Source organism: Mastigoproctus giganteus, chromosome 3 (genome assembly GCF_048544385.1).
Source record: "Mastigoproctus giganteus isolate SK-2022 chromosome 3, ASM4854438v1, whole genome shotgun sequence".
Taxonomy (NCBI): Eukaryota; Metazoa; Arthropoda; class Arachnida; order Uropygi; family Thelyphonidae; genus Mastigoproctus; species Mastigoproctus giganteus.
The window spans coordinates 117,086,333-117,113,813 of NC_143577.1; the positions used below are offsets into that span (position 1 = coordinate 117,086,333).

The 27,481-nt window shown below is 38.8% G+C and overlaps 1 protein-coding gene across 2 annotated transcripts in view; it reads right to left on the reverse strand.

Annotated features, from left to right (window-relative positions):
• The window catches only part of LOC150088244 (frizzled-10-like), a 287,419-nt gene extending 262,834 nt beyond the window's left edge, over positions 1–24,585 (reverse strand). For both annotated transcript variants that reach the window (XM_090369403.1, XM_090369402.1), the window contains exon 1: positions 22,379–24,585. In XM_090369403.1, the coding sequence (XP_090225529.1) occupies positions 22,476–24,326 (1,851 nt within the window). In that variant the 5' untranslated portion in view covers positions 24,327–24,585 and the 3' untranslated portion in view covers positions 22,379–22,475. The remainder of the gene's footprint in view (positions 1–22,378) is intronic.
• Positions 24,586–27,481: the final 2,896 nt, after the last annotated feature.

Consider the following 27,481-nt stretch of genomic DNA (forward strand, 5'->3'; position numbering starts at 1 on the left):
GACACGGGACACTCCAAAAACAGTTGAAACTTACATGTATGCAGATGACCTTACCATATCCTGTCAGTCTAAAAGTATGAACACCATCGAACGTCAGCTTCAACTAGTCGTAAACAAAATAGAATCCTGGACTTCACGGAACGGTTATCGACTGTTAGAAAATAAATGCACTGCCACTCACTTCTGCAAGGTGCGTGAGCTACATCCTGATCCTGAATTAGAAATAAACAAAATTCTAATCCCACTTGTTAATACCGTTAGATTTCTCGGAATGATATTGGACAGCAAGCTAAACTTCCAAGCTCACATCACACATTTAAGATCTATTTGTCTAAAGCATTTGAATATACTTCGGTCGATCTCGTCCATGTCATGGGGAGCTGATTGGTATACCTTACTACACCTGTACAAGTCCCTAATTCGTTCACGCCTGGATTATGGTTCTCCGGTATATGACTCTGCTAGGGTAAACAAATTAGAACGGCTGAATACAGCACGGTGCCTGAGGACAGGCTCTGAGTGCCAAGCGAATGATCAAAACGAATTTCAAAGCGCCTTCTCCAAAATTAATAGAGTTCAGAGAAATTTCAAGTGTTATTTACAAGTTATTTATTTTCAGCTCTTCTAAATAAAGAAGTAAGCTTTTCAAAAAGAAAGGAAAGGTACCTTTCTTCTTCTTGTATATATAACTAACCTACATAACACACTAACCACTAATCTCTAATCGCTTGGTCACTGGTGGCACCGCTCCTGCTTCCACCTGGCGGGGCTGGTAACCTGAAGGAAAAGTTATCCTCCGGGGCTAAAAGGCGCAACCATGGACTATGAGAACTATTGAGCACTTGAGCCTAGACGCTCATGTTATGACTTAAATGAACCTGAACGTGACGAATCGCAATCTAAGAGACTACGCAAAAATGAGAATCAGCAGGAAAATCCAACGTTCCTCATATTACATTCTCTTTCTGCCAAACCTGTGAGTGCATTTTCACCATTTCTAATGCAGAAATGTTTGGAAAGTGTGGCTGGTTCACCGAAAATGGTGAAAAGACTCCGATCTGGAAATCTGCTAGTCGAAACGACTAAGCACCAGCAATTCTCAGGCTCTACTGAAATTGCCAACTTTTGTTGGAATACGCGTACAGGTCACCCCTCATGCTACTTTAAATAGTTCCGAAGGAGTAATAGCAAAGTGGGATCTGATGAATGTCACTGAAGATGAGATAGTGGAAGAACTACAAGATCAAAAATTAGTTCAAGCACAACGGATAATGATTAAAAAAGATGGTGAACTTGTTCCCACTAGGAATATTATCCTCACATTTAGTACACCAACCTTACCATCATGTGTCAAAGCTGGATACCTTAATTGCCGAATACGTATCTACATTCCGAACCCAATCAGATGTTTAAAGTGTCAAAAATTTGGACCCTCGCAAACAGTATGTCGAGGAGACGCCATCTGCCCGAACTGTAGCTCTAAAACTCGTGCAGAAACACCACAATGCCCAAATTGTAAAGGACAGCATCCAGCATACTCAAAAGCATGTGAACTCTGGAGGGTAGGAAAAGAGATTCAGAAATACAAGTTTAACAAAAGGTTACCTATATGCAATCAAAATGGCTTTAAATCTCCTTAACGATGTTCCAAACACCCAGGTAATAATATATACACACTCTTTAAGTGCTGTGAATGCCCTACAGAATAAATCACAACATTTGCATCACTTCTCTCACAAATTAAGTTTTGTGAGAGACGTGGATGCCATCTCAATAAAAATAAGCTGACTGTCACGTTTTGCTGGATACCCAGCCACATTGGAATTCTAGGAAATGAGCGTGCAGAGGAAGCAGCAAAACACCCTACTTGCTTCGATTCTATCCCAGTTCCTTTTTCTGATTATAAACCAGTCATCCGGCGGATATGTACTGAGATGTGGTCTGAAATGTGGCATAATCAAACAGGTAACAAACTTCTTGAAATAAAACAGAATCCACAGCTATGGAGATCCAGTTCCCGATTTAACAGGCAGGAAGAGGTTGTGCTGGCAAGAGCACGAATTGGCCCTACACACCTATTTTTACTGCTAGGAGAAGATCCTCCAGTTTTCCCGCATTGTAGTTCCATACTTACCGTGAAACATATTATCATTGAGTGTGCACATTATCATTCAGCTAGAATTGCATGTTTCAGATCTTTAATTAGCTCACAAAAACCTCTGCAACTAAGCCATATACTTGGAGATGATGCCGCTTTATCAGAACTGTTCACTTGTCTAAAAATGATCAACGCATACAATCACTTCTAGAATAGTCTCCTTTCATATATTGACCAACACTCTAAAGTAACAGGCGCAGTATGGTCATAGCAGCCCTTGCGCCAATAAATCCCACTCCAACAACAATAACAGCCTAAGGACAGCCCTAGAAGCTTTCAGGACTTCTCCAGTCCAAAGCTTTTACGTTGAGGCACATGACCCTCCATTACATCTTCGCAGAGAAATATTGATCTCTCTATATGGTGCTAAGATCCGAAGTCTCTCTTCCCATCCTAGTTGGGAGTACCTATATAGTACCGGGTGGAATTCCTTTTATGAGAGTAAGCGGCATGAAAACCGACCTGCGTCGCTCAGACTTAAAGAACTTCTTCATACTTGGAATGTCGATCTAAGTGACATTTCTGAGCACACCACTCTTCCTCTATCACCTTGGTTACGTTTTCATACCTCTCATGATGACTACTTTCCCCGATGGGGAAAGAATGTTGCATGCAGCCCATGCCAATCTCAACTGCAATTCCTGTGCAATATACACTGACGGATCGAAAACTGACAATGCTGTAAGTGCTGCAGCAGTTTTCCTGTCATTTACCGTTACAGCCTCACTACCAGCCACATGCAGTATCTTCAGTGCTGAGCCATGCCATAAAGCTTGCACTTGAACAGATTGTTAAACTTTCCATTTCACCAGCCATAATCTATACTGACTCTCGTAGTGCAGTCTTTGCCGTAAGGAGAATTTCTCTGCCTCTCATCCTATATTGAAAATTATTCACTATCAGTTACTTTCTTGCAAAGGATCCGATCAATCAGTAACATTTTGTTGGATACCGGGACATTCAGGAATTCCGCGAAATGAGTCTGCTGATCTTGCCGCTAAACGACCTCTTACCACATTCTCACAGCGCCTTCAGGTTCCATATACGGATTACAAGCTTGTAATTCTCAAGGCATGTTATGAAAACTGGTCACAAATCTGGCAAAGTAACACCAACAACAAACTTTACCAGATCAAAGAAGAACCGGAGTTGTGGCTGTCTGGATTCAGAAGAAACAGATGAGAAGAAGTGATATTGGCAAGACTGGCAATTGGGCATATTCATATTACACACCTGTTTTTATTATTGGGAGAATATCCACCCCAGTGCACATCCTGTCAGATTCAACTTACAGTTCGCTACTTTCTTGCAGACTGTCTTCTTTACGAATCAATTCGCTCTAGCACCTTTAGGTCATTCAGCAAATTAAGCAGATCCCAGATTTTATCCCATCTTCTTGGAAATGCGCACATAGAACTGTTAACATACTTAAATCGTACTGGCCTATACGCAAGTATATATATATATATATATATATATATATATATATATATATACACGAATGGCACTCATACTTTCTCTGTGGATACGTATCGATACTCTCTTGTTTAAAGACGCGTGGAGGAGTACGGGATTGTTCTTATTGGCTTCTGGGATTCGAGCGAGCTGCTAAGACTTCTTTCGTATAGATTTTATTGGTGCAAAACTTATTCACGTCGGCATCTAGATGATGTACTTCCGTTAGCATTTGATTTGGGCGGAAGCGATCTGAGATATGAAGTCTTCGATGCTTCGAGCAGAGCATCGGGGTTGACCGAAATTCTGACTTGAATATTCGAATTCCAAATGAACGGTGCTGAGATTTGGTCTGTGACCATCTTAACTGTGGCTACCAGTCGATGTACTTCAGTAATATCAGGTAATCACCGCATCCCCAATGACGTAGCTAAGGTTTGTTCTGAAAGCACCCAACAACTGAAAACCTGAAAATTTAAAACAAAAAAAAAAAAAAGCTGAGGCACGACTCGTCAGGAAAAAGACTAAAACAAAGACACATGAATTCAGTTTGCCTCTACCATAACATAGAATATATAGACAGCAGAACAATCTGGAACAAGATTAAAAAACTGAATGGAAGATTTCTGCTACCATCCTTTCCAATTCTGAGTTGGAACGGACAAGATTTATCATCTCTATTGAAAAAGCAAATGCTGTGGCAGAAACGTTTTCAAAAATTCTAAATATACCTACATATGAACCATCTTTTCAATAGAACAAAATAATGACTGAAAAATGCAAATTAAATTTCAGTACTAGAGTACTATTTTTATATAATCAGTCTTTCACAATACTGGAAATAAAGTAAACCCTAAACAAATCTAGAAACGGCGTGTCAGGTACTGATGGGTTTTATTATCTCATGTTGCAATATCTAGATAACGAAGCACTAAATCTTCTGTTGATGTTTTATGAATTGGGTCTTCTCTGAAAGATACTATCCTAACGCATGACGTCATTCAATACCCTTAGCGTTCCTTAAACCTGGAAAAGATCAGACAGATTTGCCCGATATCCCCAAATAGCCCGATATCTCTTTCCAGCTGCATAGGCAAGACATTAGAAAAGATGGTCCAAAATAGACTAGTATTCTGGAATTTCATGCAATCATGAGTGAAAAGCAATATGGCCTCCGAAAAAAACAAAACACGTTATATTTTATGTTTAAAGCTGAGTCGAACGTACGAAATGATTTTATTTGGAAAGAACGTCGTGTTCTTTCCTTGTACTGGATATTGAAAAAGCCTTTGATACCATCTGGCGCTATGAAACCTTTCAAGACTTATATTCCATGGGCCTTCGAGGTCGAAAACCGATGATCATGCGGAACTTTCTTAAAAGCAGACCTTTCAAGTGCGTTATCGCTATGCAGTTTACAAACTTTTGTCCAGGAAGAAGGTGTGCTGCCGGGATCGGTACTTTGTGCTACGTTCTTTGGACTCAGAATAAATAACATAGTACAGAAATTTCCGGCTTTGTTGATATCTACCTCTACACAGGCGACCTCAAAATACCGTGCCATTCACAGAATATGCGTTCTGTTGAGTGACAGTTACAACTTGCAATAAACAAAATGGTGTCGTGGACTTCACATAATGGTTACCATCCGTTCGCTTCAAAAACCAAAGCTGTTCATTTCTGCAAAAACCGTCAGCTTCATCCAGAATCTGAATTATTGCTGGGAACTCAGCCACTACCACTTACCAAGAACATCCGATTCTTAGGTCTAGTACTCGATGCCAAACTCACATTCCAGAAACATACATTGGAAACACGCGTTGCCTGTATGAAGAAACGTAACATACATAAAGTTATCTCTTCTATGATATGGTGGGTAGATCGCTATATGCTCCTTCATCTGTACCGAGCTATGATCAGATCACGATTAGATTACGGAGCGCCAATTTACGACTCTGCACGCAAAACTGTATTAAATTATCTCAGTCCAGTACAACTGTGCCCTCAGGATTGCTCTTGGAGCATTTAGTACTTTGCCAATTCAAAGTTTCTATATAGATGCCAATGAACTTCCACTTCACCTTAGGAGAAAGACGTTTCTTAATTGAGCAGTTAAGTCGTAATTACTTTTTTACTCCCTTACCATCCCATCTGGAGACACCTCTATGATCCTCCATGCATAAACCTTTACAAAAATAAACCTCATGAGAATAAACCTGCAGGAATGGAATATGCAACTGATCAGCATATTTCAATACTCAAAATCAGTGCAAACTCCATGGAAAAAATCTCAGCTCCACATAGGACATTGTCACTTGACACATTGCTACCTGCTGAGAGCAGACGATCGTCCCATGTGTAGTAATTGTGACACCATTTTATCAATCATCCATAATTTAACTGAATGTCTGTGTTTTAATAATGATCGTCCTTTATGTTTTTGCCATCTCTCTGAGCCTTTTTTTTTTTTTTTTTTATGAAAACCCCAAACACGAAAGGTATCAAAACCTATAGTACTTAGTACCGTGCATGGGTTGAAGGAGCAGTATGGGGGGGGGGAGTGCACTCAGACAGATTTTATCGGACAATGACAACGTGTCAGCTATATTTAACTTTGTATAATGTATTAATTTCTTAAATTTTATCTAGAATCTTTTATTATTTTATGCCTTTTAACTGTTTTAATACGTATACTCTTTTAACAATAATGTAGTTATTATAATATTGTATTTTTACATTTTTCCACCTCTTTGACTTTGCGCATCATAGCCACAGATGCTAATGCACCATACCATAAAACTTAAGCAAACAAACCATGGAAAATAAGAATACCACCATGTGATAGCTACTTCGGTCGTTGGGTGAAACATTCGCTGGATAAACAAACTTTTCAAAAGTTGAATTCAGCAGCCCATGCCTTATCCAATGCACTAGCTCTGCATATCCATACTGATGGCTCAAAAACTGATGGATTCGTGCTATAGCGAGACTGATTGTAGCTTTTTATTTATTTATTCAGTTGATTCTATTTACACTCGCCCCTTGTACAGAGTGCAAGCTAAAGGGGATCAAAAAACTACAACTCACAGAGAATAAATTTACAAAAAAATTGACAGTTTAAAAATAAAAAAGGTCTTTCATCCTGAGAGATCCATAACATGCATAGCTCGACAAACTACGAGCACGAACTGCTTGATAGCAGCATGTTGTATGGACCACTGCAGCTGTGGGAGATGCAGTGGTCCTTTCAACATCTGCCTTCTCAATCTCGCTGCTGTATGAACAAAGTGATTTTACAGAGGAACTTTACGCTATTAAAATGGCTTTAATCCTACTTACTAACCTCTCTAGCCCACAGACTATAAATTTATTCAGACTCACTATAGTGACGGCGCTGGAAAACAATGTTTAAAATTCACGTCCACTATTGATACAAATCAGATCAAGAATATTTCAACTCCAATGACAACAAACAGACCATTACATTTTGCTTGATTTCCAGGCACGTTGGAATATCAAGAAAATAACATGCAGATCAAGCAGCACGAAACTCTATAGACATTGACCCCATTCCGATTCCTGCACTTTATTACAAACTGCTCATACGACGACCATGTAATGAAGCGTGGGCCCAAATGTGGAGCACTGAAACTGGCAAAAAATTATTACAAATAAAGCAGAAACCGCAATTATGAAAATCCAGCTTCCGACATAATAGTCATGAAGAAGTTGTTTCGGCGAGAACAAGAATTGGCCTTAACACATTGCTTCTTATTGCTGGGTTAACACATTGCTTACATTGCCATTCTCTGCTTACTATAAGATTTATCCTTCTGGAATGTGCTCACTCTCGTGCTGCTAGAATCTCCTCATTCCGATCCCTTGCTGACATAAGAGAACCACCTTCTCTAAGCAACATTATTAGAGATGACACCAGTTTAAACGAGCTGTTCACCTATCTAAAAGCAATCCATTTATAAAACTAATTCGGAATTATTCCCCTTACCATACTGATGGTAAGGAAAGCAATTCAGATATTTCAAAGTTTGAGGCGCAATCTGGCCATACAATAGTAGTCCTTGCACCGTTAAACCTGCACTCCAACAACAACAACCTCACACCTTGTGGTAGTGGACGACCAACACTATCCAAGATGTTCGCACTTTAAGTACTGGCGTTTTTTCGACAGTTTATTAGAGTGTGTATATATATATATATATAGGCCAATTTCTGCAAGATAAAACTGAAACAAAAACAAAAACTTAAGCATTTTTATTATTCATTTAACAATTTCAAGCTTGAATTTTGCTCAACCACAAGCCTTTTATTCAAAAAAAAAAAAAAAAAAATTAACGCCGCAGCATTAGTGACAAGTTTTATCTGCATCTACGTCGGAATTTTCTTTAATTACATATACCAGGTAGGGGAGTGTGGCGATTTTAACTGAGAATAAAAACAGAAGCTACGAAAAACTGCTGATTATTGTGTAACCGAAACTCAGAATGTATTTAATAGAGAAAAAAAAAAAATTAAAATTAAATGGTACGGTGGTATGGTAGCGGTGTATGAGATTTATTTGACCTTCGAAAAACGGGAGTAAGCCCATCAATTTAGGAAAGCGCCTCGGCTTTTCCATCATAAACAGCAACATTCAGGTCATGGTGGATTGACTTCCCTTCGACTATACCGCTGCCATCATCAATACGCGGTCATCAAGAAAAGGTGCAACAGTTTTTAATACCTCTATTTTTGACGTATGTTCAGAATAAGGCTAAGAATATAATCGCAACCACTTAAAATCGTTTCTTTCTTCACCGCAAGCGAATTATGTCTTGAGCTACGTGAAATAAAATGCAAGGGGGGAAAAAAGATATGAAAGACAAATAAAATACGAAACTGTCTTGTAATTTGTTTTGGAAGGCATTAAGCATTCTAAAGATAGTTTGCAGCAGTGGTCTTTCTTACTTTACTTCATTAATAAGACGTTGGCATTCGAGGTGAGCGGACGCGCTTAGACAGGGCTCCTCAGTTAAGTGGTTTACTTTTGGATAGTGCTTTTAAATATTTGATTTATTTAGATATTGTTGGATTATTTTGTTATAGGTTTTCCTGTAACTGTTTGATTTTAATAATATTATAGATATAATTTTTTAAAGTTACTTTCATTGATATTTATTTAATTTTATAATGGTAGTTACGAGATCTGCCTTAAACACGTCACAGGGTATCGTGACTCACACGGAAATAGCAGATGGCGATTTACGGGTGAGTCATGATTTAATTTGTGATCGATGTAAGGAGTGCACCGATCTTAAATTACAATTTGGTGCACTGATGGAACAATTTGAGTCCCTGAAAAAACGAGTGCTTGCCCTCGAAAATAATGCTTCTGGGAGCTCGTCAGGTACTCAAAACTCCAGCAATCTACCAAGTGATGCACACCCGATTCGAGCCTCAAAACAGAAAAACCAAGTGCAAACTACTCTGGTTAAAAAGGACATTGTTTTATTAGGAGACTCCATTGTCAGGGAAACGGGGAATATTTTTTGTAATAAAGATAGGTGGAGCAGAACCAGGGTATGTCTGCCGGGAGCAACTATTGATGATGTCACCAACAGACTGTCAGATTTTAAAGGGGGTAAAGAAAATATTATTATTCATGTGGGGACAAACGATATTAAACGTACACGATCTGACGATTTGTTGGAAAAATACAGGACCAAGCTGAGGAAATGTCGCGAGCTAGGCCATAATGTCTATGTGTCTGCAATTTTGCCCAGACACGATAGGAGGGATTATATGTTAAGAGCCTTGTGGATTAACTCAAGAATTGAAGGAATCTGCAAGGCTTTAGGGGATAAATTTCTATCAGCATGGCCCACACTTGTAGGTAGAAGGAATTTGTTTTGTAGAGACGGGATACACTTAAACAAAGGTGGTGCAAACGTTTTTGCCAGTATTATTGAGGATACCTTAAAGGCTCAGGGAAACTGCTAGTTAGGGGGGATGTGGGTAATACTGACACGCGTTTATCTGATAATATTGGTCAATGTAACTCTTGCACATACCTTAAGAGTTCTTATCTGTTACCCCAACTGGACGTATTATCTAGATGTTCTGGGGCCAAAGACGTTTCACGTGAGCCAGTAGCTAATATCAGGGAAGAGAGCCTAAAAAACTTCAAGGGTTGTGTTAGGGTTGTTAAATATACCAGAACAGTAACTCTTAATTGTTTATACGGTAACGTTAGAAGTGTCGTCAATAAAATGAGCGAATTCGAACTGCTGGTTAAAACAAGTAATGCGGACATAATAGGGCTTACAGAGACGTGGTGCCACCCGGAAATTGGGGATGATGAGTTTCAGTACGGCTTGTATAATGTATTTAGGAAGGATAGAGTAGATAGAAGGGGTGGTGGGGTAATGCTTCTTATCAGAAGCAGCCTGAGTGCGACGATAGCTTTCCCGGATTCAGACATTTCACATGCTAGTATAGAGTCTGTATGGTGTGAGATAGTTGGAAACAAAGGTACAATGCGAGTAGGAGTAATCTACAGACCAGGTAATTGTGAAGACTATGACAAAAGCCTCTACATGCAAATGGAATGGGCAAGTAAGCGTCAATGCCTTATTATGGGTGATTTCAATTTGCCTCTAATTGATTGGAGTAAATGGGAAGGAAACTCGACATGGGGAACAAAATTTTTAAATCAACTAGATGACTGTTATTTGTATCAACATGTCAGGGAAAGTACTAGAGAAAAGAATATCCTAGACCTCATCATCACACATGAATCAGATGACATAACAGGGCTGACAGTAGAGGAACCAGTAGCAGGAAGTGATCACGGAGTTTTACGGTGGATGATGACGAGAGAGGTAGCAGAAGTAAAAGGCAAAGGAATGGGTTTTAATTTCAGAAAAGGAAATCACGATGCCTTAAGGTACTACATGGCCTCTATTAACTGGGTAGATATCGCGCAGAGAATGAATACAATTGAACTGTGGTACGCTTTTAAAACATTAATCACAGATGCCTTGAATGCGTATATACCATTAAAAAAATACTCCACGAGAAGGGTTCCAAGTTGGATGAATAGTGAAGTTGCCACATTACTTGAGCAGAAAAAGGTGGATGGAAAAGTTACAGAGCAATAAAAAGTACTGAAGCCTATAACAGCTACAAAGTGATGTGTAATAGAGCCACAGAAAAGGTTCGACAGGCAAAGGCAGTTTATGAGAAATCACTAGCAAACAGAGCAAAGAGGGGGGATAAAGAATTCTTCACATATATAAATGCCACGAAGAGCAGGACAAACCAGATCGGACCTTTACGTAAGGGAAAGGGGATAGTTATAAATACACCAGCTGCCGTTGCAGATGAACTCAACAGTTATTTTGCATCGATATTTACAAATGAAAAGCCTTTTGTGGCAATGGGAAATTGTGGGAGCGAAGTTAAAAAATATGTAATTAATGATATTGAAATTTCGCAAGATTATTTAATGAAAAAACTTTCAAGCCTACAGACCAGTAAGGCTCCTAGAGTTGATGGAATATACCCTATAATCTTAAGAGAGGCGGCAAGCGAGTGCATTGAACCACTGAGGCTAATTATGCGAGCATCACTAGACTCTGGGGAGATTCCCTTGGATTGGAAAAGTGCAAATGTATCTCCCATACATAAGCGTGGCTCTAAAAGTGAAGTTGGAAATTATCGACCTGTCAGTCTGACTTCAGTAGTAGGGAAAATCATGGAGGCAATGATCAAGGGTGGAATTCAGGATCATTTGGATCGAATTGAAATTCTCAAGGATACTCAGCATGGTTTTGTAAAGGGAAAATCATGTTTAACAAATCTGGTTCGCTATTTTGAAAGGGTCACTCACGAGCTGGATTTAGGGAATAATTTCGACATTGTTTATTTAGATTTCAGCAAAGCTTTTGACTCAGTCCCACATGAGCGGTTGCTTTATAAGCTGGAACAGGTTGGAATCACTGGGAAAATCCTTAGATGGATAGAAGGATGGCTTCAGGGCAGGAGGCAGAGGGTTGTGATAAATGGCTATTCCTCAGATTGGGTTGATGTAAGAAGTGGAGTTCCCCAAGGATCAGTATTAGGACCACTGTTGTTTTTAATTTTCATAAACGACATTGATGAAGGGATAGAGGGCGTGATGTCTAAATTTGCAGATGATGTTAAAATTGGTAGAGTAGTTAATGATCACTGTCAAGCTGAGCTTCTTCAGAGAGGCCTAGATAGACTTCAAGAATGGTCAGAAAAATGGCAGCTGTGCTTTAATCCAACAAAGTGTAAGGTATTACACCTGGGAAACAGTAATCCCAAAATAACTTATTCACTTGGTGGAGTTCAACTAAACCCAGTACTGGAGGAAAGGGACTTGGGTGTTACGATACGGTCAGACATGAAATTCTCTGAGCATTGTAAACAGGTTGCAAGGAAGGCCCATGGTGTCCTATCGATGATCTATCGAACTTTTGCAAGTAAAGATAGGGACGTGATAATCCCATTCTATAAGGCTTATGTTAGACCACACTTGGAATACTGTGTTCAAGTATGGAGACCGCACCTAAAGAAAGACATGGAGCTTCTTGAAAGGGTGCAAAGAAGGGCAACTCGCCTGGTGAGATCGGCAAAAGGGCGTCCTTATGAAGAAAGACTCGAATATGTGGGTTGCAGAGTTTGGAAACTAGACACCTTAGAGGAGATTTGATTGAGGTGTTTAAGGCTCTGAGAGGCATCAGTAAAATGAATGAGGACAAAATTTTCAAGATTACAAATGATGCTAGAACTAGGGGACATAAATTCAAGTTACGGGGGGAAATGTTTAGATTGGACTGCAGGAAGTTTTATTTTAGCCAGCGAGTTATAAATTACTGGAATAAGTTGCCTTCATGGGTGGTAGAGGCCGACCGTTTGGGGAAATTCAAAGGTCATCTGGATAGTACTTTCGGGTAAGGGAAGCGCATAGGATGATAGGATTAATTTCCTTTTTATTTATTTTTTATTTCATTTTATTATTTTTATTTATTTATTAATTATTATTTATTTAATTTTTGTTTTTATCATTGTTTTGTTCGGATTTTTTTTTTTTTTTTTTTTTGGCTGGTGCAGCATAAGCCATAGGCTTTCTTCCACCATACGGCCGTTACTAATACTAATACTAATACTAATAGATTTTAAGTGCGTCTCGCTGATTTTTCTAGACTTACCGAGATTTTTATTTACGTCTTCACCTCTGAGAACATCTCTGCAGTATAAAATACTGCTGTGAAATAAAATGCCGAATAAATACTGTAGAGATGTTGTTAACGGTTAGTTAAATTTTTTAAAAAAAATGGGGTTTTATTGACTTGATTTCCATTCTTTAGCCAGAGGCTGCGTTCCAACCAAGGTTTCCCCCCTCGATCTTTACTGGAAGGAAACGTTCACTATGAAATCACTTTTAAAGCGTTGTCATCAGCTAATAATATAATTGGGAAAGGACGTTACATGGTTTCTATCCATACTGTAAATTTTATATATATTAATATGTTTGAGGGTAGAAAGCCTCAAACTATGACATTAATGCATTTGCATCATTACTACATAGTTGAATATTTCAGACAAACCAAAGTTTGTACACTGGCATCATTGTGAAATCCCTCAAGATTCCGCTCACTGATGAGAAGCAAATACCTTCGAAACAGACGTCTGAGTGGTGGTGATGATAATGCACCGAAAATAAATACAGTAATAGTATTCTTCTCTAATGGGTTACTTATTTGAAGTAAAATGAAGAGGGGAAACTTGTTGTGAAGAATTTCACAATAGATGCAATTTACACAAACTTCGGTTTGTCTAAAAAATTCAGCTATGTAGTAATGATGCAAATGCACTAACTGCAAAAGCACACTATTATAACGTACATGAATACTCCACTAATTTGTTAGCAGGTACCTGCTGACAAATTAGTGTAGTATTGAGCTTGTGTTATGTAATCTATTTGTTAAGAATTTTCACGTAGTATAAAAGCGTTATTTTATTATACGCAGGTAACCCTCGTATAACACGGTAGTTAGGTTCCTGTAAAATGTCGTGTTGTGCGAAATCGTGTTACACGGGGCTAAGGAAAAGTACAAAAATGGGGATTACGTTCCAAAAGCTAACAAAAATACGCTATTTCGTTAACAAAATGTTAACCAAACTAACAAAAATACACCATTCTAGATTTCGTGTATCTTCTGCTCTCTTTAAAATATCAGTAATCTGGGTTTGTTTGATAAATCTTTGTGAATTTCGTCGTATGCAACTACGTATTTTAAAGCTCCCTTTTGAACTTTGGGCTCCTTTCATTCAAGAATCTGCATTCAAAAAATAAGATTTTAATTGCTCGGCTAAATTTATGCCTTCCCGTATGCTTTTCTAGTGTAAAATTTGGAAGTTTAGAATTTTCATCTGCGCTATCATCATCTGAATTGATTTTACCTCCGATGCCATTTCCACCAAATCCGTTCGCCAGCTGCTTTTTCTACCAGTAATTCTTGAACGCCTTCAGTAGTCATATTTTTTTTTTAGAGCATCGGCGTCTAAGGCCATGTTACTCTGTGTTTATTGTCTATAAATCACGTGTGTCCTGAGGTCGATTTTCTGTTTTGCTGGACGAAAAACTCGAGTTTGCGGTAGAAAAAACCATGCTACCCTCGCCCGACTAACTCAGTCACGTTGTGAAAAAGCCCCATAAAAATTCCTCCCGTCATCGACGGAATTCGAATTCAGGTCTTTTCCACCCAGTGTGGAGTTGAGGGCGATTCTGTCAACTGTGCTACCCACGAGGGCTTCAGGTATGGTCGGTGACTGCTAAGTCGGTCCATATCTGTTACCATCCCTCATGAACTCAGCTAAATATCGGATCTTTCTTGAACAAGTTCTACCAGGGTTACTTGACGATGTTCCAGCAAATGTGAGACGCAACATTTGGTTTCAACATTTGGTTATGACGGGGCGCCTACCCATTATGGAAGATGTGTTCGTGACCATTTGAAGAGGCGTTTTGGGCGTCGATGGATTGGCCGTGGTGGACCCGTTGCCTGGCCCCCCACGCTCACCTGATTTATCGAGCCTTGATTTCTTTCTGTGGAGGGCCCTCAAATCTATCGTGTATGAATCGCCGGTGGACACGGAAATGGATCTCGTGGCGAGACTTGTCTGCGCTGCTGCTAGTGTCAAAGAAACTCCAGGTGTGTTCGACTGTGTCCGCCAATCCATGCTGCGTCGGTGTCACGCATGCATCGCACATGTCTCATGGTGGAACCTTCGAGCATCTGTTGTAACATTATGAAATGCATCCATCTCGTACTCCATTGTTAATATTATCAATGTTTGCCACTAATTATTGTGTTGTGTCATTTCTGCTTCGTGTGTCTCTGCTACTACTTTCCCGTGACGTTTCCGGTTATGCGTTCCTATGCGATTGACATTCCTTTAGATGTTACCTACTTCTCCTAAACGTATGTACCAATATTTTTGAGACACCCTGTATATAGTATAGATTTTACCAGCTGTCATCAGGTTAAACTATAGCGATTGATAGCATGTAATAGATGTATGAGGATAGATCTAATTTTGTGTAGTTTGGTTTATTGGTGGACACATAAATGCAACAATGCTCATTTTAAGTTCGGTCAATTTGGATTCTCCCAAATTTTAAAACACCTGAAAAATGGAAGACTATAGTCGTACAGGATAGAAAAATTGCTGAGACATCAGAGAAGAGTATCTTTACAAGGTTGGTGGGATATTTGCCCCACGACAACAAAGAAACTAAAGTCACGGATACAGGGAATATACAATATGAACAATAGTATCATAATCAGAGATAATTCGGAAATGGAAACAGGATATCTATTTATTATTATTATTTTCTATTTTTACACATCTAGCAGAGAGAGAGAGAGAGAGAGAGAGAGAGAGAATGAACAATAGCTAATAGTTTTATAGGTTTAAAAATATAAACAAATTTAGAATCAGGTTACACAATAAAAATACGACGCAAAGAACAACCTGATTATATAACAAATGTTACTTAGAAAAAAATAAACTAATACAAAAAATACAAAAAATAATAATAACTTTGAGTTATTTTTTGTTTTATCATATTAAATTAATTTGCATTCAAATTGTTTGCGCTCCTACATCCGGTTGGGTGCCCGCGGGTTTCTGCAGGTACCCAACCCAATGTATGGCTCTATTGTGCAGTAACAATTAAACCAGCATAGCTAGGTTTCTGAATCCCTATGGAATTCTGTCTACGGGCTACAAAGGGGGGTGGGGGGCTCCTCATCGACTGAAGAGAACACAAAACGCTTAAGCACACGAGAAAAAAATATTGTGTGTGATTGGAAAGAATGTGTTCTTCAACGATGAATATCCTCAGTACCGACTCCAAGATAGAATAAGCCACACTACTTTATAGAGTACTGCACAGGGGTAAGAGATCTGTTTTACAAAAAATAAATAAAATAATCACCTCTTGCTGTACCAAGGGACTATAATTTTATCACGGGGAAAAGCGTCATATTATTTATATTACAAGTAGTATTTGTATTGTATGCTAATTAACTTATTTCATCTGTTCTTATTAAATTTATTAAATGTCCCTAAACCCTCGATATTTGTTCTCTGCACTGGTAAAACTTAGCAACTATTGCCAATAGCGAAATATTCTGTTCAACTGAGAAATTTTGTGGGCTTATATGGATCGCTAATCTATCAATCTTATTGGCTTCCTACCTCCCCTCCTTCAGAAGAGCGGTAACTTAAAATAAGATAAACCCATAAGTTGGAAAGTTGTATGAGAATGACTCATAAAGCATCCATGCCCACAGACATTTGGTGACAGAGGTTGGTGCCTCTATCTTACAAAGTTGCGCTGCTTTGAAATCTGATATTATAAGCTTCAGAAGGGAGTGCTAGTTTATGTATTGTATGGGTCAAAGTTGAGACAGTTTTCGAATGACTTGTAGAATGTGTTGTCTTGATAAACAGAATTTGAATTGACTCTTAAGTAAACCTTGGTTTACTGTCATGTGGTGTTTTAGGCATCAGAAGCCCTTGGTTTGAACTATGGGTACACGTTTCTAATTCTTTCATGTCCCCATTTCGTTTTATTATTATGATGTTTGCATTTTATGTAATGTACTTTAACATATAACATTTGTAATTGTAATAGTATCATTATAGAGCTTTATGCTTCATTATTCAGTGTTAACCCTGGCTACTAGCCATCGTGGAATATTGTACATCTGCTTCTGATTACAGTAAAAGGATCATTTTATTATGAAATAAATTGCTCAAGTATAAAAAAATTTTCTTTTTATACTCTGGATCCACATAAAGTCAGAGGAGTTTACAAGAGAGAGAGAGAGAGAGAGAGAGAGAGAAAGAGAGAGAGAGAGAGAGAGAGAGAATACGAAAACATTGTCATTAGCAGTCATGCGAGCCTAAAGTATGGTCAATAATTAATATATACTGTCCCAGAACTAACTATGGCACGACCGCAATGTGGGCTGAAGCTTTTGTAGTTTTTCCAATTCAAGCTCTGTTCTTCTTGGTAATACACGATACTGTAATATTCACAGGATGTCATTTAAATATTGTAAAATCTAAACAGTAACTTGTAGTCCAATTTTAACAACAAATTCAAAAATTTTAGCATAGATATGAGAAAAAATTATCCAAATGAAAAATAGTCTATACCTACAGAGTACAAGAAGGTACGATCTATTAGGAAACAGAAATTGTTATTGCATGTTAGTCAGCTTAATATTATAATATTGTCTTCCAGGTTTCTAGAAGACAATGTTATTCATACCGTCATGTAGTCTTGTGTGACAGTATAGTAGTTTCGCCATTTGCCACTCATTTGGAGGTGTGGGTTCCAATCCCGTCGTTGACTGGAGAAATTTCTAAAGGCCTCTTCAACCTGTCCTGTAGTTTGCCGATCTCAAGCAGAGGGAGGTTCCCGTGTTATTCAGCACTTTCAGCGAGTACAACATACAAATGATCCCATGAACACGCACTTTACAGACAACGCATGGCGCGCAATATGGTCTAAGTCGCGGTACATCTAAAAATCAACAGCAACTGCCATGTAAAATAGTAGAATTACACCTTGCTTTTTTTGTTCGATCCGATGATTCTCAGAAGCTTATGACTGCTTTGATTTATCTGATTGTTTCCTCTGTCTCATAGGAACAATCATAAGAAATTAGTTAGAAGTACAAGATTTTTTAGTATATCTATTGGAGAAATGTGTTAGCCATGTTCAGATTTATACAGTATAATTGCACTTTACTCAGCTGATTTCATGCACAATAAATCAAGTAATTCTGTTTTACACATTAAAAAAATAAATTAATTAAAAACATTCTAAGTCGTAATCCCCAGTGTATTATGGATCATGCTCTCGCTGGTAGTACAGTGGTTATAATTACCGTTTTGCCACACCGGGTGGAAAAGATTGAGTTCGGATCGTGTCAATTTTTCACCAGCATTTTTATGGGCTTTTTTCACAGCATGTCCATGTCCGAGTTAGTCGGTCTCGGGCGAGGGAGGATCCTTCTCCTCTGGGAAACTTGGGCTTTCGTTCACCAAGTAGCAAACAGACCGAAAAAAATACATGCGAATTATAGGCACATATATTGAAACCTCATAGCCTTAGTTGCTTTGGCTCTTACCACCTAACTGGTGCTATGGATCATGCTCAAATACCTCCTTTTGTATAAATATTTTGTCCCACGTATTCGATCCCTGTGAATTGCAATTGGTTTTCTTCAGCAAGAAAACCAATTGCAAAACTTAACTAATTTGTGATTAACCTGCAATGAAGTTTAATTGCTTCCTCGAATTTTTTATAAGTGTTTTCACTTTTTGTAATTTTTTGTCATTTTTTCACCTGCCTTGGTTTTAAAATTATTTACTAAACATCCTGCACCATTGTTTCAAATATTTTGCAGTCAACTGTGTGCAGCATTTATTTAAAAAAAAAAAAAAAAAACTTTATAAATATTTTGTGTTAATTAGAGAGTGCGACTGTTTGCATTTTAATCACTTCGTGCTCACTGTGTACGAAGTTTAGTTATCAAAGAACACACTACACACAGTGGATATTCACTTGACTGGCTTTTAGTAAACGGCTCTATTTCATAACATTCGTTTTATGAACAATTAAAAACAGATTTATAACAGCAAAGCAGTAAATAAGAAAGTGAGACATACATGATGAAATATTTACAGATGTAATGACTTAACAATGCATAATTACACATGTAATGACTTGAGTTATTCACAACCAGGCAAAACTGGCTTGCTTATACTATATACATAATGTTCTAATCCTAAAGAACGAGGTGACAATTACAAATATACAGCGATACATCGATGGAAATAATCCATTTAATGATGCAAGATAAACTAAACCATTGATGTACTTTTATGATTACATTAACTCTGAACTCTTAGGGAATTCCTGCAATAGATTTCAACAGCAACTTGTGAATCATTTTTATATTTATTAAGTTGTTACCGTTAAATTGCCTTCTATATATAAACACACACACATACGCTACATGGCGCTTCTTTGGTGGGCTATTTTAAGGCTAGGCACTTTAAAAATTCAACAAGAACAAGATTCATGCTAACATGAATTAAATACACACTACATTGCAGTTGAACCACTGCAAGAATCCTTGCTTAAAAACTGTGAATTAACTACTAAATATTCTAATTAACACCAGTGGTTCTTCTTTCAACTAATACACTCTGGTTTTGTACTTTATTAAATATTTTTTCGTATTTCAAACGGATATTTTCAATTGGGTTTTCGTTTTACCAATAATGTATTACATTTGAGTACATAATTTCAGCATTCGGAGTAGATGCGCAGATATTTCAATTAATTTTATGAAATCTGGTTAAACTTTACATTTATAAACACGAATCAATTCGATTATGCAAATGTAATAATCTATTATTTCGATTATGGCTCATAACCGGTAATTCCATTATGATTTCTTGATTATGTAGTTTAGTGTGTCGCAAAGATGTTGACTTGAAAACCGAAACAAGTGGTGAAAATATACACGTCTTTTTGCATGAGAGCTGGGTTTCAGGGATGTTGCGAGATTATGATTCAGCTGTGTTTCCAAAATAAAGTTATTTTGAATGAATGAAGCATTTATTGGAAGTATTATTTTCTTATCATTTGCCACTAAGGAATCTATGACCTTAATCTCGTTTATCATCCGTTAACTTTCTTTCTTCAGCAGCATACCAACATGCCACACATTTTTCATTCAAAAAGTATCCACATTTATCCTTTAAATACAAATTAACATGAATTCAACAATTTTAAACGATACTTGCCACAGTTAGTAATTCCCGTCAGTATATTTTCAAGTTATTTACGACGATAACATTTTTGATAAGTTGTAATCATCTTTTAATATCTCGCTCTTGGCTTTTTTTTTTTTTTTTTTTTTGTTTTTGTTTTCTAGTAAAAAGCAGGTCGATTTATTCTCACATCGGCATTAGTCGAAACATACTATTTTCCAAAATGTATTTTTTGCTGTTACGCCTAAAATCCAGGGGTCTGCCCAGAAAACAGTCAAAATCAAAGATATCCTACTGACAGTCTTAGCTTTTATAGTAAAGAACTAGACAATGTCCCTCTGTGGGAGTTAAATAAAAGCACAAGATAGAGGCTTAGTTGGCTTATCACTACTGAAAAAGGAAGTGAAGATGAGGCAAAACACGGGGTTAAACAGAAGTAGACCGCGTAACATGGAAACCATAGAACTTACAAGATTCTTCAACAGCTTGTTTGCCATTTACGAAACATTTGGAACATTATTGATTATGCTTTTCTTTTTTTGTACTAAACTCTAACATGACAGAAACCTTTCAGGTAATTCACTTAAGTTAAATTATTAAAAGGCGTTGTTTATAAACCGATATTGTTTCTGCTAAGTAAAATACAGATGTGAAAAACGAGCATTTCTATACAAATCATTAAAACGATTAATATTTATATTTAATTTTTGCTGCTTTCACGACTGCTAACTTACTAGCTGATAAAAATTATGTTAACGAAAATATTGGTTCACTTATAAAGAGAAAATAGGAGTTTATAAGTTTTCACTGTTCAAGAAAACCACAGATATACACTGTGTTTATATAATTTCGCAGGAATAATTTGAACAGTACGCCCTTTAAATATAAAACGATGATAGTCGGCAAGAACTGACCAACAATCGTGGAATGTTCTGAATTTTTTGTCTAAGGAAGTTCATTTAAACTTACAAAAATATTAATGTATTACCCAGAAACTCAAAGGCACAGATAACTAGCGAAATAAGTTACCTATTAAGTTAAATAATATTACTACTCATAATAATAATGTAAACGATCCAGTCATATCCAGAGAAATCTTTACTTCGATTGGGAACTCGGCAATCTGAAAACAAGCGTTTTTAGGTTTCGAAATACAATCTCCTTGGACTAACCATTACTCTGGCACGAGTGAGCGATTACCAAACACATTAAATGGAGTCCCGTCACAAGAAAAAGACATTTACTTCTCAAAGTGTTTCGCGGTAATGATACTCGTAAGGGAAAAGATTGGGCAATTGAGGAGGAAGCGGAATTTTAAAACAAGTTTTCCTTTTAAATTAAAATCATAAAACTTGTGCATGTTCCCAATACTTTTCATTTGGTTTTCTGGCGTGGAATATTAAGATTGAAATACCAGCCTTCTGCTATTCCGAGGTTTTACTTGCTTCGAAATAGGCAGAGTATACAGTATATTATTATACAAGGAACGATTCTTTTATTCATTAGACCATTTCATAATATAAGCAGCTGAAACGAGTTGATGAATAAAAAATAAATCAGCCCGTAATTCACAGCCCTTTTGTATCCTCGCAGTGAGCTTTATGATAATTTTTCCACCCTTATGTTATTTGCATTTGTAAGTAAAATGATTTCAATCTTAACAAAGAAAAAATAAAATAAAGTACAGTGTGTTTGGACTCAGTTCAAAGCGTTCATCCTATTTAATATATGACCATCGACGCATGCTCCAAGGCTTGAAGCAACTGATGACCTTTGGTGGGTAACATACGCTGTGAGAATGGCGCTATTATATATAAGGACATAAGAAATAAAATTGCCTTAAACTCAAAAAGGTACCAGTATGTGGTCTGGTACAGCGTATTTAATTAAAAATTTAATATATTTTTGTTTATTAGAAATTTAATTAATTACCAGCAAAACAGATTATAAAACTCAAATGCAAAAATCCGCAATCATCTCTTTCAGGTTTTTTTAAATTTTTTTTATTGTTAACACTGAAATTTGCAACTCCGAATGCTGATCACAAAGTTTAATGTGCTTAAGTTCTAATTAAAGAGGCATCTCCAATACTTAACTCTCCACTTAATTATTAAAACACTTTTTGAAAGTGTTAAGATTCATAAATCGTGCTCAAGACACACCTGCTGACAAGTACAGCTTAGTTATTCTATCACGGATTTTTAGTGGATATGGAGAGATACCTAGGATATTTATAAGCGAAGGGAACTTTTGAGAAAAACTACGTCTAGCTGTTTTTTCGTCGCATATTTTAATAAGACTAAATAACATCCTTAGTCTTGATTAAACTACATTCTATCAAAGTTACGAGCTCGCGTTGTAGAAACCACTTACTTTTCACCTTCCTCCTCGGGATGATTTGATCATTGAATGACACTGTACAAGGGAAATATGTACACAAACAACGCAGAGGAAGAAGAAAAACAATCCCTCACACTCGAGTCAATTCACTGGGGAACTTGTGATGGTGGGAGTACACCTTGGCCACAGCTGTGGCGACAGCGGGATGATAGACGGCATTCGGAGCCTTAGGGCCCCTCCGCTGTTTCCGGCCTAACCTGTTATTAAAGAAACGGCCCCAGGAGTTCCACGTCTTGCTGCTCCACACCCAGACGCCTGTGGTGATACCTAAGAGTAAAGATGCGAATATTTTCACCATAAAGATCTCGTCGGATGGGATGCTGTCTCTTAAACGACAGCTGTTGTCTGCAGCTCGAAGTTGGCATTCCACACCGGTTACTATAGCAACGCCTTTCCACTGCGTTCGATTGCTGTATTCATACCAGTGACAGGCCATAACACACACGGCGGGAACGCTGTACAGCACGGAAAACACTCCTATTCGCACCATTAGCTTTTCTAGTTTGTCGATGTTTCGACCAACGTGCTTCATCACCTTGCGAATCCGAACCATCGAGATGAACCCGAACATGATGAAGACAGTGCCTGTCACAAAGAAAACACAAATGGGAAGGATCACAAACCCCAACAAGGCATCCGGATCCTGGTTGCCTACATAGCACAGTCCCGTTAATTCCTCTCCGTCCACTTGACGCATTGTCAGTACCACAATAGTGAGGATGGCCGGTACCGCCCAGGCCACCATATGAAAGTAACTGGCCTTTGATTCAATGGCTTCGTGACCCCACTTCTTCCCGGCAGCCAGATACCACGTGATGGTCAAAACAACCCACCACAGAGCAGCCGCCAGTCCAAAGTAGTAAAGTAGGAGAAAGACGACGATGCAGCCCGTACTGTCTAGTCCTTCGACGATCAAATGAGGGTGTTCCTCGTCAGTTCGATCACATGTCACAAATTCGGCTCCTGCAAAAATTCGCAAAAGATAAGCGACACTGCTGACGCAGAAACACATGCTCATGAAGATTATTGGACGTTCCGGATATCGGAACCTGGAAGTATCGATCCAGAAGGTGCTTACTGTAAAAAGGGTTGACATAAAACACACCGCCGCCCAGATGCCCATCCAGATTTCTGCGAAGTTCTTGTCCTCCCTGGAGAACATCATATCCTGCCCACATCGAGGCACGCAGCTGTCACCTCTATTGGGGTTTCGGGAGGGAACAAGGAAGAAAGTTTTCACACACGCATTCGGCGGGGGCTCTTCGTTGGTGGTGTCAATGCGCCCCGGACCGTAGCTGCCGCCGCTGCCACCACCGTTGTCTTTTTTCGAGTTCACGTCACCTTTAAAAATTGTAGGGAACTTACCAGACCTGCCGGGAGAGTAGACCGATGCGGGTAGATTGAATTTATGGGGAAAGTTGGAGTTCGCACCGACAGAACTTTCGGTGTGCTTCACTCGCTGCCTTTCATCGGTGATGTTCGGGAATTCCATGCACAGTCCGTTCTTCTCTGGCACTGGAAGTCGACTGCAGTTCAACATATGAGGCCAGTTAAAGTTAAACCTTTGGAGTACCGGAAGACATCTGGACTTGACTTCTTCGCAGATCGATTGGCATGACGGAATGGGTATATCCACCTGCTCCGTACACATCGGGGCGTACAGAGAACACAGGAAGAATTTCAAATGCTTCGAGCAACCGATTTCAACTAGCGGAAGAAATTCGTGCACCTGAATCGCTGCCTCTGCCTGATCCGTGTGACCCATAATATTCGGCATTCGGGTGAGGTTGTAGGGCATGTCTTGGCACATGGGGATGGTTATCCGTTCACACTGGCTGCGTCGACTGTCTATGCTGCTGGAGAAGCGCGGTACTGATATCAGTAACACCACGGCACTCAGCACCCGTTCCGGTAATCCCATCTCTCCGATTGATACGAGTGAAGGTCAAAAATCACCGACAGGCAGACAAGAAGGGATTAACGTTCATCTCTTACTGGCCCACCGCGATTCATTGTATGAAGAAATCCACCGACATAAACCAAACACTTGGCTGTACGCCAGCACCGCCACTCTGAACTGAGATACTGCGTTCGTTCACCGCTACAAGCACTTGTCTAAATGGCAGGATGGTTATTCAGCACGAGAGAGCATTGTCCACGGCATTCCCCCTTCCAACTGCCCAGACCTCCACACACGCCACCTCTCAATAACGCGGTGTAGATGTGCTTTCGAAAATGACAATCGCTTCGGCGGAGGCGGAGCACAAAAGTTCACGTGGATCCTTCCGCCTGTGATAAGCGCGACCTTGAACGCTTCGCTGAGCACGCGCGAGAAATCGACGAACTCGTTGAATGTCTCGGCAGTTGATACTTCAATCGTCGAAGTTGTTGTAGCTTAAACTTCTTCGCGAGCGAAAAACATTTTCGCGCTTAATATCCTTTAACTCCTCGGGGAACTATGTTCTGTTGCGCATGTACTCATTGCGTTTCAGTCTGAAAAGTCAACTGCCCACCAGGAACAGAGCGGAATGTTTCTATCGCTTTTGAACTCGCCGCCAAAGCGAGTGCGCGTCCGTGGCGGCTTGTCACTCAAGAGCGCCGTAGGCAGTGATAGCGCCTTCGTGGGCCCCTCCCAGGCGAGGGGGCGCGCAAGATCATCCATCAACTCGAACCCCATGTTCTAGTGTAGTAATTAGTAGCTGAGCCTGCTACTACTTTGCCAAGATATCAAGCTGTTTGCAACTGGTTGGCCAGGAAAAGTGCTCACACACACGGCTCATTTTGACTTCTTCCATTGAGAGGAAGAGTGAAGAAAAGCCTCGTAGCCAAACCGAGTGCTGCCTGGTACAGGGATTGGCGAGTACAATTTGAAGAGCAAAGTTTTTTCTCACGCAAAAAGAAAAAAAGTAACACAGTCGGACACAACAAAGTACACCGGACTGCTTATAGAGTGAAGTACGCAGTGTGCAGATTACATTACTAATGAGCATTTATGTTAAGAGTAATTTTGTTTTGTTTTGTTTAGTACCTGCTTCGAATAACTTCTCAAAGCTGTCACGGAAGAACGGTGAAGAATGCAACAAAAGCAGTAAAGACGAGATATTAGTATTGGCATTAGTAAGGCCAAATGATGCGAGGAAGCGAAATTTTTTCTGCATCTATAAAAATGCAAACAAATAAAATAAAAGATAATAACAATAACAAACAGAATATGCGTAGTATTCCCATTTCCACAAGGTAACCATCTAATTCCACTTTAATTTATATGGACATATAATTCAAAACAACGTACTTACAATCAAGACAACAGTAAAGCATGCGGAGAGTCGAAATTTTTAAATTTTAAAGTAAATTAATATTTATAACAATCAACAAACAATAGCGCTCTAGAAATCAGTTCGCAGTCGACAGCGTAACAACCTCAGTAATACAAAAACGCGTTAAGTGAAAATGTCTTTAATAAAGAAATAAAATAAAAAACAAAAGAGAGAAATCCGTAGAGCGAAATCTCATTAAACTTAAAGGAAGGAAATACAGTATATGTCAGGGCTGTATTTGGTGGTGGTCGTAGGTACTCTTCGTTGGGATGCTCGTAGGAATTGGGTACTCTTCATTCCGAGGCCTTATACTACATTACATCAAACATATTAAAATGTCTTTGAGTGAAACGGAATTCATTGTTTTTAAAGAAATTCTGAAGCGTTTCTATAAATTTGGTTCCAAGTTATTTCAACAACGCTTATTTCAGCACTAGCTTATTCGCAGTACGAATTTTGTTTATGTTGTGATTTTCTAAAAGAAAAAGCCAAAAAAGAATTTATCTTAAAAATCTGCGGTTAAAAATTTGTTTGTAGAACTTCGCTGTTGTAAAAAAATCGTTGAGTTGAATTCCATTTGAACTGTATTTTTCGTAGGAGCTAGGTACGGCGTGTACAGTGTCTAATGGAAAAGTTAGTAGAGAGAAAGTCTGCACTTTCTCTCTACTAACTTTCTAATGTTAACAATTCATTTTGGCATGAACTCTTCTTGTCGATATTTCTGATTTGGAAAATGGCGCTTGCGTTACATACTGTCCCTGCATCCCACGTTGCTTTATAAACAAAGCACGCAGACACAAAGGAACATCTGAAGAGATTCCAGCATTTCATTTCTGCTGGTTTAACGTAATCCTCCTCAGTCTTCTGTGAGCTTCTCTTAAGATTCACGACAGCTTGGCCATTGGCTATTCCAAAACGCGAGGAAAAAAAAGTTTTCTTATGTCTGACTGTTGAAGAATGTGAAATTTTCCAATTATAGTAAGCACACACGCATACTGCAGCATTGAGAGAGAGAGAGAGAGAGAGAGAGAGAGAGAGAGAGAGAGAGTATTAAGTAATAGAATGAATATTTTGGTCGGTAACTTCTGGCATTTGTCTGATTGGAATGAGTGCGAAATGGGATATTCCACGTGAATAGCGTGGTCTAGGAATGTCTTTAATTCTCTCCTTGATTCATTTCCCAATTTACAACGCGGTTTTAAAAGCACTGACATCGGTGAATGCATTTTTGAGTTTCGTGACGGCACGGATACCTTTGCTGGGAATTGGCGTAGATGACGTGCACACATAACATTGACAATCAGGCAACGGACGGACTGGGATTATGGTATGAATGCGAGCGTTGTGTGGATGCTGCGGGCTCCTCGTGACCCATGCGTAGGCACACAATTACTGTAATGAGGCTACACGCACGGAGTCTGCAGCTTTTTCAGAAGAACGTAAGGCCGCTTTTATTTTGTTTATCGCTTTGCTTCCTCTTTTCTTCCCGCCGGGGAACGTTTATATGTGCGGTATTAGGAACAATGGGACACGAAGCGTGACGCAGCTGAGGACGTGTCTGAGCGGCGTGCTTTGATGATAGGTTGTCGAGGCGAAATACACCTGGTCGTACTGGTTTGCTCGCTTTTATTAACGCGCCTGTCCTCTTGACAACTTGTATGATTTCCTTGATCTTTTCTTTAGCCAAATCACGTTTACATTTCACGAAGACGTCTCTCGACTTTCAAAACGACACACGTCACGTGATCTCTCGATAGTT